Source organism: Salvelinus fontinalis, chromosome 1 (assembly GCF_029448725.1).
Source record: "Salvelinus fontinalis isolate EN_2023a chromosome 1, ASM2944872v1, whole genome shotgun sequence".
Taxonomy (NCBI): domain Eukaryota; kingdom Metazoa; phylum Chordata; class Actinopteri; order Salmoniformes; family Salmonidae; genus Salvelinus; species Salvelinus fontinalis.
This window is the reverse complement of record NC_074665.1, coordinates 64,411,483-64,425,344: the sequence shown is the minus strand read 5'-3', so window position 1 is coordinate 64,425,344 and position 13,862 is coordinate 64,411,483. Positions and strand designations below refer to the sequence as shown.

Genomic DNA, 13,862 nt, shown 5'->3' with positions numbered 1-13,862 from the left:
TGACTTCTCCCACATGCTGACTTCTGAGGTCAACTACTAAGGAAATTACCTCGATAACAGCATTTTCGGCAGTTAAATGCAGCTACAAAACATTTTTTATAAAAATATATTATTATGGTTTTTGAACGCTTTGTTTACAAGCATGAAAGCTGCACTTGTAGTTTATGGTTGACGCAGCGTTTCACAACGAATTGAAAACAAGTGAATGCATCCAACTGTTATTTAAGCCTTCACAACTGGTAATTGCCACCTTCTCACTTGGTTACAAATGCAGCATTAGACATCTAGGAGGCTGGGCAGGGAAAGCGCCAATCGCGAGTCTCTATTCCAAGTGGGCGTGTCATTACGCGGAAGACGACACTGTTTTGTTTGAAAGCTTGCGGTAGGCCAGAATCAGCAGCGTTGAGACAACAGCGTAGAAACAACTCGTCTGAGTCCCTCATCCTGGCTCTTATCTGTCCATTCGCCGACGCTTGTAATACCCCACATCCCACTTTGGGATGGACGAAACGAGCCCCCTCGTCTCCCCTCTCCAGGACTCCATAGATTACAACTACTGCCAGAGCGAAGCCACCAGTCCGAGAACGCCGGGTTCTGTTGTGCGAGTGTCGGCTGGGAGCCCGGGACGCAGCCGTGAGAGACAGCCGCTTCTGGACCGGGACAGAGGGAATTCTCCGCGGGATCCACACAGGAATGAGTTTCCGGACGACCCGGAGTTTAGGGAGATCGTGAGGAAAGCAGAACAAGCCATAGAAGAAGAAATATTTCCAGAGAGGATCTGCCAAGGATCCAGTGGTAGCTACTTCGTCAAAGACTCTCAAGGGGTGAGACAGACAAGCTTCTAGCTACTATGGTCTTTCTTTCTAGAGGGGCAGAGGGAGAGCGAGAGATGTAAAAAATACAGACATAAACAGGGAGGGAGACGAATAGGGAGAGGATGCCATCTCTCATGTTTGAAAATGTCCTTTGTTTTCAAGTAAATCATAATTCAGTTTAATGCAGCAACAACATCACATGATTTTGCTTACTGTCTGTCTGCTCTGGCAACCTGCTGTTGCTGATTCTAGCTCTGACTGTGCAGTGATGTCATCATGTTCTGTATTGAGTTCCAGCATGTATCTGCAGTGTTGATTTTTGGGTTGAGGTGAGCATTTTACACATGGTGGCTTGTTTCTAGCCATGGTAGTAGACCTTGCCATATAGTAGATCGGTATATATACTGAACAGATATATATATATAAAAAATAAAGGGAACACTTAAACAACACAATGTAAGTCCAAGTCAATCACACTTCTGTGAAATCAAACTGTCCACTTAGGAAGCAACACTGATTGACAATAAATTTCACATGCTGTTGTGCAAATGGAATAGACAAAAGGTGGAAATTATAGGCAATTAGCAAGACACCCCCAATAAAAGAGTGGTTCTGCAGGTGGTGACCACAGACCACTTCTCAGTTCCAATGCTTCCTGGCTGATGTTTTGGTCACTTTTGAATGCTGGCGGTGCTTTCACTCTAGTGGTAGCATGAGACGGAGTCTACAACCCACACAAGTGGCTCAGGTAGTACAGCTCATCCAGGATGGCACATCAATGCGAGTTGTGGCAAGAAGGTTTGCTGTGTCTGTCAGTGTAGTGTCCAGAACATGGAGGCACTAGCAGGAGACAGGCCAGTACATCAGGAGATGTGGAGGAGGCCGTGGGAGGGCAACAACCCAGCAGCAGGACCGCTACCTCCGCCTTTGTGCAAGGAGGAGCACTGCCAGAGCCCTGCAAAATGACCTCCAGCAGGCCACAAATGTGCATGTGCCTGCTCAAACGGTCAGAAACAGACTCCATGAGGGTGGTATGAGGGCCCGACGTCCACAGGTGGGGTTTGTGCTTACAGCCCAACACTGTGCAGGACGTTTGGCATTTGCCAGAGAACACCAAGATTGGCAAATTCACCACTGGCGCCCTGTGCTCTTCACAGATGAAAGCAGGTTCACACTGAGCACGTGACAGAGTCTGGAGACGCCGTGGAGAACGTTCTGCTGCCTGCAACATCCTCCAGCATGACTGATTTGGCGGTGGGTCAGTCATGGTGTGGGGTGGAATTTCTTTTGGGGGCCACAGCCCTCCATGTGCTCGCCAGAGGTAGCCTGACTGCCATTAGGTACCGAGATGAGATCCTCAGACCCCTTGTGAGACCATATGCTGACACATGCACATTTGTGGCCTGCTGGAGGTCATTTTGCAGGGCGCTGGCAGTGCACCTCCTTGCACAAAGGCGGAGGTAGCGGTCCTGCTGCTGGGTTGTTGCCCTCCTACGGCCTCCTCCACGTCTCCTGATGTACTGGCCTGTCTCCTGGTAGCGCCTCCATGCTCTGGACACTACGCTGACAGACACAGCAAACCTTTTTGCCACAGCTCGCATTGATGTGCCATCCTGGATGAACTGCACTACCTGAGCTACTTGTGTGGGTTGTAGACTCCGTCTCATGCTACCACTAGAGTGAGAGCACCGCGAGCATTCAAAAGTGACCAAAACATCAGCCAGGAAGCATAGGAACTGAGAAGTGGTCTGTGATCACCACCTGCAGAATCACTCCTTTTTTTGGGGGTGTCTTGCTAATTGCCTATAATTTCCACCTTTTGTCTATTCCATTTGAACAACAGCATGTGAAATTTATTGTCAATCAGTGTTGCTTCCTAAGTGGACAGTTTGATTTCACAGAAGTGTGATTGACTTGGTGTGATTGACTTGGAGTTACATTGTGTTGTTTAAGTGTTCCCTTTATTTTTTTGAGCAGTATATATATATGTATGTATGTATGTATGTGTGTGTGTGTGTGTGTGTGTGTGTGTGTGTGTGTGTGTATGAATGCGATGTAAAGTGTTCCCATATTTCATGAGCTGAAAAAGATCACAAATGTAAAATTTTCTCAAATGTTGTGCACAAATATGTTTACATTCCTGTTAGTGAGCATTTCTCCTTTGCCATGATAATCCATCCACCTGACAGGTGTGGCATATCAAGAAGCTGATTCAACAGCATGATCATTGCACAGGTTCACCTTGTGCTGGGGACAATAAAAGGCCACTCTAAACTGCAGTTTTGTCACACAACACAATGCCACAGATGTCTCAAGTTTTGAGGGAGTGTGCAATTGGCATGCTGACTGCAGTTATGTCCACCAGAGCTGTTGCCAGAATTTAATGTTAATTTCTCTACCGTAAGCTGCCTCCAATGTGTCGTTTTAGAGAATTTGGCAGTACGTCCATCTGGCCCCACAAACGCGGACCACGTGTAACCACGCCATCCCAGGACCTCCACATCCGGCATCTTTACATGCGGGATCGTCTGAGACCAGCCACCCGGACAGCTGATGGAAATGTGGCTTTGCACAATCAGAGGTTCTGCACAAACTGTCAGAAACAGTCTCGGGGGAAGATCATCCGTGTGCTCGTCGTCCTCACCAGGGTCTTAACCTGACTGCAGTTCAACATCGAAACTGATTTCAGTGGGCAAATGCTCACCTTCAATGGCCACTGGCGAGCTTGAGAAGTGAGATCTTCACCGATAAATCCTGGTTTCAACTGTACTGGGCAGATGCAGACAGCATCTCAAAGCCCAGGGTCACTGGCAGTCAGGCTAGGAAAAACAAATCTGTGGGCTGCCAGCCCTGCGTAATGTATAGAATAGAAATAAGTTGCCCCCAGACACTGGTCTAAGGATAGAGACATTGTAAGATCCTAGATGTGCCTTTGGGCATCTTTTAACACAAGTGTGGTGCAAAGTGCACACAGGCCCAATCTCTCAGAGATTAGCTGTCACTATCAGTTCTCAGGCCTAAAATAATAGTAATTTGCTGCCATTCCTGTATAGAAAAGGTTGAGACATCCTGTCATACAGCTCGTTAGTTCCTTTTGAAATGAAGCAGGCTGGGAGAGAATTGTGCAGACATTCTATGCATTGTTCACATGTAAGTAAGATCGACCCTAGACCTGCCAGTCTTTTTTTGAACCCAGAGAAAATCTATTTAGTTTACTCTGTGTGTTTGTGTACCATGTAGGCTACTATCTGTGTGAAGATGTCGTAACTCAGGAGAGGTCATGTATTAGCAATCTGAATGGCTAAAGGTAGAAGTCTCCATTTTCTCTGCAGTGGCATGCCTAGTAATACGCATTTACACTCTGAAGATGGCCACTTCATTTCCATTCCCTAGCCTCTCTCTCTCCTCTCTCTCAATTCCACATGCTCAATTAACACAGTTCTGTTACTCTCCTATGGACCAGTGAACTATTAAAGGCAACAGATATAACCTTATATCCAGGCACTGTCTCAGCCAAGGTTACATAGGCTGCGTTCCAGGGCGTCTTTACTGCAGTCATGGGACAAAACAATACCATGATTTTGTTTGGGGATTTTCACAAAATGTAATCCGAGGAAGGATTATTGACATTTTGTATTTTACAGTATAATTGAGAAGTAATTCATTTGGAATATTTGTGACATTTTGGCCTTTATCCAGGCGTCCTTTAACATAATGTTTCCTCTGGGTAAATCCATTGGAATTCAATGACTTTTTGACAGCATCTCTTTTGATTTAGACAACTTTCCATACATGTTTGCCCATGGAAGAGTGGTTAGAAAGTTACTGTTTGGGCCTGAATGCCAAAACATTAAAGTTGACCCATTTTCCATACCCCACCATACCATGAGACATACTTTTGGCCATGTAGCGTATGTGGACACCCCTTCAAATGAGTGGATTCGGCTATTTCAGCCACACCCGTTGCTGACAGGTGTATAACATTGAAAACACAGCCATGCAATCTCCATAGACAAACATTGGCAGTAGAATGGCCTTACTGAAGAGCTCAGTGATTTTCAACGTGACACCGTCAAAGGATGCAACCTTTCCAGCAAGTTAGTTCATCAAATGTGTAAAGCTCGTCGCCATTGTACTCTGGAGCAGTGGAAACGTGTTCTCTGGAGTGATGAATCACGCTTCACCATCTGGCAGTCAGATGGAGGAATCTGGGTTTGGCGGATGCCAGGAGAATGCTACCTGCCCGACTGCATAGTGCCAACTGTAAAGTTTGGTGGAGGAGGAATAATGGTCTGAGGCTGTTTTTCATGGTTCGAGCTAGGCCCCTTATTTTCAGTGAAGGGAAATATTAACGCTACAGCATACATTGACATTCTAGACAATTCCGTGCCTCCAACTTTGTGGCAACAGTTTGGGGAAGGCCCTTTTCTGTTTCAGCATGACAATGCCCCCGTGCACAAAGAGAGATCCATAGAGAAATTATTTGTTGATATTGTTGTGGAAAAAATTGACTGGCCTGCACAGAGCCTTGACCTCAACCCCATCGAACACCTTTGGGATGAATTGTAATGCCGACTGCGAGCCCAGGGCTAATTGCCCAACAACAGCGCCCAACCTCCCTGAAGCTCTTGTGGCTGAATGGATGCAAGTCCCTTAGCAATGTTCCAACATCCAGTGGAAAGCCTTTCCAGAAGGGTGGAGACTTATCGCAGCAAAGGGGAGACCAACTCCATATTAATGTCCATGATTTTAGGATGAGATGTTCGACGAGCAGGTGTCCACATACATGTGTCCATATACAACAGTGTTGTCAAAAATGTTATTTCTTGAAAAAAAGTTTCAAATCACAATGTCATTTTTAAACCTTCAATGATCTAAAAACGCATAAAGTTTCTTCCATATTCGCATATGTTGTAGCTCAGACCCTATTGAGGTTTTTGTGTTGTGCCCGCCATTGGTTGAGACACAGCATGCTATTGAAATGACACCAACCCTGTATTCAATCATAGAAATATAGATTTCATAGAATGGACCTACCCCTTCAGAAGACAAATTTAGCTAGTACACCATTGACATTTTTAAAAATTGAATTAAACATGTTTACTTCTAATTACTACCACACAGATGACCGCCAGTCCACCCTCTGTCGAATGTCAACTTAAATGGTCATGGAACGTTAACGGATTTGCGCTTTAACTCAGATTTGTTACTTAAAAATGTATGCCAAACAAAAAACATTGATTCCCAAGTTTAACAAACCATACAAATATATGTACAAGGAATCAATTTGCCTAGACTGATTTACTTATATGAACTGTAATTCAGTAGAACTTTGAAATTGTTGCATTTATATTTTTGTTCAGTATAGTAAATGGAAAGAGGGTAGGTGGTAGGTGCCAGTATGAGCCAGGAGAAGTGCCATTAACTGGAAAGAGTGAGAGGGAAGGGTAGTCCAGACTGTTTTCAGTCTTGCTTTGACCCCCAGACAACAGAAATAGAAAAAAAAACGTTCTGAGCGGAACATAACAATATGCTTGTGGAAGGGAGGACTGTGGAAATGAGGACTGTAGCAGGTGACTCAACTGTGGTTTTGTGTCTGATTTCCCAATCTGCCAAAACTCCAACTTCAATTATTTCATTCTCAGTTATGCTTTAAGATACAAATGTCAAATATGTCAACAATCCTTCCTCCGAAGGACCATTCTATGGATTAAATCTTGTTCATGAGGAATCACCCATATGAAGTGGAGGCGAGACGGACTGACACTTTTTTTGTGTTGAGGTAGCTCTACCTGCTGCTACACAAATCAGTGTCATCCTCGGCTCGAGGGAATTTACTCTTTGTCTAATAGTTTAGCATCTCTGGAACCACAATGCCTTAACACTTATCCAGGTGTTGTGAGATCTGATCATCTGACACAGCCAGCGAGACTACATTTAAGACTACCTGGAACGTGCCCATAGAATTAAAAAGCTAGCCACAGTCTCTGTACTTAGCCTCCTTTGCTTCTCCTTCCACAGTCAATCATGTGAGGAAACTTAAGTTAATCTGATTGACTTTAATGGGTTGCGAAACCATTCCCATTCCAGCTCGTTAGCCCCAGCCTGCAGGTTCTGTTGCACCATGAATCACCCTCTGATGGCAGATGTTGTGTGATGTCACTTCCTCTGACATCACCACTCACATTTGATGTATTAAGGACTGAGGGGGCTGAGTCATGGTTAGAAGGACAGGGTAGACCTTGCCTGTAGGCACAGATCAAGGGTCAGATTTTCATTCCTTCACCGTAAACTTAACCATTTACAGGGAAAATGCAAAAAAAATCTTAGATCACTGTCTGGTTGGTACTGTGTCATCAGCAGGCCTCAGGTAATCAGTGAAGCACAGGTAGTATTTTGATACCTAGGTTTCTATCAAGCAAATGCTTTGTTTATCATATGATCCTCCTGAGCAGTCTTTGTACACAGTAACAGTCTGCCTGAACCAACATTAGTGTCGTGAAGATTTGGGTTAATCTAAAAATATTAGATGAGTGAGCCACTGTGCTCTGTCGAACTTTGTACTGTTGTAAAACTGCAGTGTGGTTTTATTGTGCAAAAAAATCTCATTTTTCATAGCTATAGGATACTGTTAGGTGCGTTTTACACTCTCTCTCTCTCTCTCTCTCTCTACAAATAAAGAATATGAATTGCGTGTAATAATAATCTGTCTGTCTGTAGAAGGTCATTGGTGTGTTCAAGCCTAAGACTGAGGAGCCGTACGGTCAGCTGAACCCAAAGTGGACCAAGTGTCTCCAGAAGTTGTGTTGTCCCTGTTGCTTCGGACGGGACTGTCTGGTCCTGAACCAGGGCTATCTGTCTGAGGCCGGGGCCAGTCTGGTCGACCAAAAACTAGAGCTCAATATCGTGCCCCGGACCAAGGTAAGAAGGGTTACAGGCAGACATTAGAGCTGGGATAATAAACCGACAATTATCGACACCGAACAAACCAACAATTTATCAATAATAACGTAGTCAAGTAGCCTTGACTAGAGGAATGTAAAGTTTGAAATTAAGTAGGCCTAAGTTTGCTCATATGGGTTGTTGCTCACAGGACAATAATACCATTCAAAGTAGTAGGAGTAGTTTTAAGGGTAATATAAACAAGTAACTGGTGCTTGTTAATTTCATAAGTATCGTTCAATGTATCGTTATCTTGATAATTCAGGCAATTTATTGTGATATGGGTTTTTGCCCATAACGCCCAGTTCTAACACACACACACACACACACACACACACACACACACACACACACACACACACACAAGGGTATGCACTGACAATTGACTGATCTCTCTCTCTCTTATCTTCTCTACCACCCTCTCACCACCATCTATTTCTCTCTCTCTTTTCTAGGTGGTGTACCTGGCCAGTGACACGTTTAACTACAATGCCATAGACAGAGTCAAGTCTCGGGGAAAGAGGCTAGCTCTAGAGAAAGTTCCCAAAGTGGGACAACGCTTCCACAGAATAGGCCTCCCTCCTAAGGTAGGTACGACTTCTGCCTAGGGTTCAGAACCTACAACTCGGTCCTGTTCATTAGGCATGAAACTGGAGAAAGCAGTCCGAAACAGTAAGTACTACCTGAACTTGTCCAATAAGAAACACTCATTTAGTTTTCCATTGTACAATGTTTAGAAACATTTTGCTACAGTGTTTTAATGAACATGACCCTGTTGATAGGGGGATTTCTGTCTCTGCTTTAGTTTAGACAGCACTTCATGCCACATGTAGTGTTGTTGACTAATTCAACCAATCAACGGCTCAACGGCTAATTGAATCAGGTGTGTTAGTGCTGGACTATATAAAAAGAAATCCTGCACCCTCCATGGGTCCCCAGGACCAGAGTTGAAGAACACTGCCCTGAAAGTAAATACTATTGTTACACTTAAACCCTGCAGGTATAATAATTTAAAACTTCTTATAAGTATGTATGATCCTTTGTAATGTCTTAGAATAATGCTTATACATAATACATTTCACACATGACTCAGGTGGGATCATTCCAGTTGTTTGTGGAGGGCTACAAAGACGCAGACTATTGGCTGAGACGGTTTGAGGTGGAGCCTCTTCCAGAGAACACCAATCGGCAGCTGCAGCTTCAGTTCGAGAGACTGGTGGTCCTTGATTACATAATCAGGAACACAGGTGTGTGTGTGTGATTCGCGTGTGCGTGTGCATGCACAGAGAAACTGGTGGTTCTGTATTTCATCATCAGGAACAAAGGCGTGTGTGTGTGTGTGTGTGTGTGTGTGTGTGTGTGTGTGTGTGTGTGTGTGTGTGGTGGGGAGGATGTATGACTGAATTTGATTTATTGTTGCTTAATGATGAGGCTGTTGATGCTTGCAGATCGGGGGAACGACAACTGGCTGTTAAAATATGACTGTTCAATGGACACGGAAGGGAAACGGGTGAGTAGACGTATAAAATATTATTTAAAACTAGAGATTTCAATCTGCCGCATTAGTTTTATAGGAACTTCTATAAAAAATGTTTTTTTAAATGGTAAACTAGAATGTCACATTCATATCCTTCTGTCTGTTTGTGTAGGACACAGACTGGGTGGTGGTAAAGGAGCCTATCATCAGACTGGCAGCCATAGACAACGGCTTGGCCTTCCCAATCAAACACCCTGACTCCTGGAGAGCCTGTGAGTCACACAACCCCCCCCCCCCCCCACACACACACACACAGAGAGAAACACACACAAACTACTTTATTCCTCCTCTGTGTAGATCCATTCTACTGGGTGTGGCTGTCCCAGGCTAAGGTTCCTTTCTCTCAGGAGATTAGGGACTTGGTTCTGCCCAAACTGGCTGACCCCAACTTCATCAAAGACCTGGAGGAAGACCTCTACGAACTCTTTAAGGTTAGCAGGGGTTTAATTTGCCTGGTCACAGATCTGTTTGTGCAGTTCTACCAATTCCTATGGACAGCACATATCTGGGAGCAAGTTTTTTTTTGTGGCCTTTTAACGTCACAACAAAGTTATATTCTACTCTATTCTGTCATCCTCACAGCACTGAATGAATCATGCCAGCGTTATTGAAGTTGTTGTGTGTATCCTACAGAAGGATCCAGGTTTTGACAGAGGGCAGTTTCACAAACAGATAGCTGTGATGAGGGGACAGGTGAGTTGTTGGAGGAATACCTGGACAGTGTCAGTATTTGTCTTTATATTGTCAGACTGTTACCCTGAGTGTGAAATTGTACGTGTGGGTATGCTAAGTTGTGCTGAAGCTCTGTATGTTTCTGTCACCAGATCTTGATATGTAAGTCTGTCTGTGTAAACCTATGCTGAAACTCTGTATGTCTCTACCACCAGATCCTGAACCTGAGCCAGGCCTTGAAGGAGAGTAAGACCCCGCTACACCTGGTTCAGATGCCCCCAGTCATAGTGGAGACAGCCAGAGCACCACAGAGAGCCAACAGTGAGTCCTACACACAGAGCTTCCAGAGCAGGAAACCCTTCTTTACCTGGTGGTAGAGGAGAGGAGGCCAAGTAGAAGAGGAGGCCAAGTAGAAGAGGCAAGAGGGGGAGTGAAGGAGACTCAGGAGGGAGGAAGAATGGAAATGGTAGGATCAGAAAGAGGAGGGGGGGGGTGAGAAAGGGAGGAATGAACCAGATTGAGAGACTGAAGAGTAGAGAGACAAAGGCCAAGTAGAAGAGTATAAAAGGAGAGAAAGAGGAGGAGAAGAGCTTCATCCAAAAAACTCCAAAAACCTCTGCCTTAGTCCTGTTTCATCAGCCAGTAAAGCTCTTCCCCTCTCCCGCTCCATAGTCAATAGGAAGCCAGGTATGTTTATACTTTCCCTGGAATCCATCACATTCACAGTTGTGCTTTAACTACAGACATTCACCAGTAAGATGGGAGGGTGGAGAAAGAGAGAGATGGAGGAGTTACATTGAGTAAAGAGATAATGAGTTTGTCTAGTGTCAATATTCAGAATGGGGGGGAAAAAAGAGAAAGAAAATAAGTATGGTATATTAAGACAGTTGGGTAGCCCTACACTGGTATCTGGCTGAAATATGATTATAGAGACCAAAAACTGTGAAAGGCTCCAACTATAGTAGATGTTCCCAATTGATGGTTCTATGGTAGCATTCTCCTTCAGTGACCGAATGTACAAAATGTCAATATATGGTAGTCCAATCAAATCCATCCAAGTGCACAGAAAAAGTTTTTACCTAAGGCTAAACATTTCAGCCCCAACTCTTCATTTTCCTTATCAAGTTACAGATTTAGTAGTATCTCTTATGGAAGCACGGCATTACCATGGCTTGTAGCTATCAAGCAGATAAGAGTCCTGACATTTGGTTTGCAAAAGTCTGGTAACTTTCCCAAATTCCTAGGTTTTCCAGAAATCCTGGTTGGAGAATTACAGATTCCCTGTTTATGTCTATCTGATTCCGGGAATCCTTCAACTCGAAAAACCTAAAGTTACAATAATTTTGCAACCCAGTGGTGTATGAATGCTGTGGTCAGACATTCAGCGTTTGTGGCCTTATTTTAATGAGTCTCTTTCTTTGATACAGAAGAACCTGACTGCAGTAGTCTGGTTGGACCAGACTGAATACTTCAGTGTTAAGTCTGGGTTAACCAGGCTGACTTTAGGGCCAGGTTATAGGTGGTACTCGCGTTGTAGTCGATTAGGTTTGAACTGCAGACTGAAATGAGCCATGTTCATTAGGGTATACTGTAGCAGAAAGTTTGGCAACAGAAAAAATAAATATAAGCCAGATCCTTCTAATTTCACTCCTTTTCTGGCACTTTTCTTCCATTTCATGCCTACTGAACATAACCCAGGCAACAGTACCTCTTGTGTTATTGGCATGTGATGGCAGCCCTGTGGCACCACCTAGGGGAGGACTGCGATGTAGTCGGTCTCAAACACGCACATTGCCTGTCACGCTTGTTTCCCTACATCTCATTTTGTCTTTGTTATGTTGACATTTTTTGTATTCGTTTTTTAATTGATATTTCCTGCTGTAGCAACCAAACTGTTCTACTAATGTATTGTATTAACAATGCACTGTACAAATTGTATGTAATGTATTACAGAATGAAATACATAAAGAATTGTACTATTGCATTATCAGGGTCTCTTGTACTTTTCTTGTCTCGTGGGCTGCATCCTGATTTTCTACCCTTCTCCCAAATTGTGCAAGTAGTATGCACTTGCACACTTCATCACATGGATTTAACAATGGTGGAAACTCAAGCCACACCAATCATATACTTTTAAATCCAAAGAGGGCAGAGAATTGGAGGACAGACTTGGTTTAGTTTTTTATTAAAACTTGAAAGGAATGTCGATCGTTAAAATGTTCTGCAAATTTGTTTCATTGTCCACCAGAGAGAATGTTCAGAGAAGAAACCATTTATCATGAGTCAGTTCAGAGCACAGGAGGTTGGTGGCACCTTAATTGGGGAGGACGGGCTCATAGTAATGGCTGGAACGGAATTAATGGAATGGTATCAAACTCATGGAAAGCAAGTGTTTGATACCATTTCATTCACTTCATTCCAACCAATTCATTCACTTCATTCCAGCCATTATTATGAGCTGTCCTCCACTCTGCAGCCTCCTGTGTCAGCCAGGCTTTACTGTACAACTGTATTCAGTGGTGTGAAACAGAAGGAACAGGGCTGTCACAATTTCCTATTTTATCGCTGCGTCTAGACAGGCAGCAACAACAAAAATATATTCACTAATTGGTCTTTTGACCAATCAGATCAGCTCTGAAAAAGATCTGATGTGGAAAGGGAGGTGCGGACAGCCCAGTACCTCACATTGTTATACTACAGCCACCTGAGCCATAGACTGTTCTCTCTGCTTCTGCACGGCAAGCAGTACCGGAGCATCAAGTCTGACACCAACAACCTCCTGAAAAGCTTCTATCCCCCAAGCTATGACTGGTAAATAGTCCATGTAGCCATTTTGTTAGCTATCTGCATTGACCCTTCTATTGTATTGTTTATTTTTGATCTGTCTGTATGCACACTCACTCAATTTGCTCATACTGACTACACACACTCTAATAATCATCTACAGTGCATTCAGAAAGTATTCAGACCCCTTCCCATTTTCCACATTTTGTTACGTTACAGCCTTATTCTAAATTTGATTAAATATTTTTTTCCCCTCATTCTACACAATACCATATGACAAAGTGAAAATAGGTTTGTAGAAATTTTAGCAAATTTATAAAAAAACATACCTTTACATAAATATTCAGACCCTTTGCTATGAGACTCGAAATTGAGCTCAGGTGCATCCTGTTTCCATTGATCATCCTTGAGATGTTTCTACAACTTGGAGTCTACCTGTGGTAAATTCAATTGGTTGGACATGGTTTGGAAAGGCACACCTGTCTATATAAGGTCCCACAGTTGACAGTGCATGTCAGAGGAAAAACCAAGTTGTGGGGTCAAAGAAATTGTCTGTAGAGCTCCGAGACAGGATTGTGTCGAGGCGCAGACCTGGGGAAGGGTACCAAAACATTTATGCAGCATTGAAGGTCCCCAAGAACACAGTGGCTTCCATCATTCTTAAATGGAAGAAGTTTGGAACCACCAAGACTCTTCCTAGAGCTGGCTGCCTGGCAAAACTGAGCAATGGGTGGAGAAGGGCCTTGGTCAGGGAGGAGACCAAGAACCCGATGGTCACTCTGACAGCGCTCTAGAGTTCCTCTGTGGAGATGGGAGAACCTTCCAGAAGGACAACCATCTCTACAGCACTCCACCAATCAGGCCTTTATGGTGTAGTGGCCAGACGTAAGCCACTCCTCAGTAAAAGGCACATGACAGCCTGCTTGGAGTTTGCCAAAATGCATCTAAAGACTCTCAGACTTTGAGAAACAAAATTCTCTGGTTTTATGAAACTAAGATTGAACTCTTTGGCCTGAATGCCAAGCGTCACTCTTGGAGGAAACCTGGCACCATCCCTAGGGTGAAGCATGGTTTGCTGCATCATCATGCTGTGGGTATGTTTTTCAGCGGCA

General features: G+C 43.9%; 1 protein-coding gene across 2 annotated transcripts; it reads left to right on the top strand.

Moving 5' to 3' along the window:
• Positions 1-346: 346 nt before the first annotated feature.
• On the top strand, positions 347-11,953 carry LOC129859724 (phosphatidylinositol 4-kinase type 2-alpha-like). 2 transcript variants are annotated; one of them, XM_055929838.1, is made up of 9 exons: positions 347-824; positions 7,539-7,736; positions 8,213-8,344; positions 8,851-9,004; positions 9,206-9,267; positions 9,407-9,506; positions 9,592-9,725; positions 9,928-9,987; positions 10,182-11,953. In XM_055929838.1, exons 1-9 carry the CDS (start codon positions 501-503, stop codon positions 10,341-10,343), a joined length of 1,326 nt encoding a protein of 441 aa, XP_055785813.1. In that variant the 5' UTR covers positions 347-500; the 3' UTR covers positions 10,344-11,953. The 2 variants fall into 2 exon arrangements, with proteins under 2 accessions (XP_055785813.1, XP_055785803.1); XM_055929828.1 differs by having other exon boundaries at positions 348-824; positions 7,536-7,736.
• The last annotated feature ends 1,909 nt before the right edge of the window (positions 11,954-13,862 follow it).

Coding starts and splice junctions, on each gene's coding strand:
- LOC129859724 (XM_055929828.1), top strand. CDS start 501: ATGGACGAAACGAGCCCCCTCGTCTCCCCTCTCCAGGACTCCATAGAT. Junction 9,268..9,406: donor TGGACACGGAAGGGAAACGG/GTGAGTAGACGT, acceptor CTGTTTGTGTAG/GACACAGACTGGGTGGTGGT. Junction 9,507..9,591: donor CCCTGACTCCTGGAGAGCCT/GTGAGTCACACA, acceptor TCCTCTGTGTAG/ATCCATTCTACTGGGTGTGG.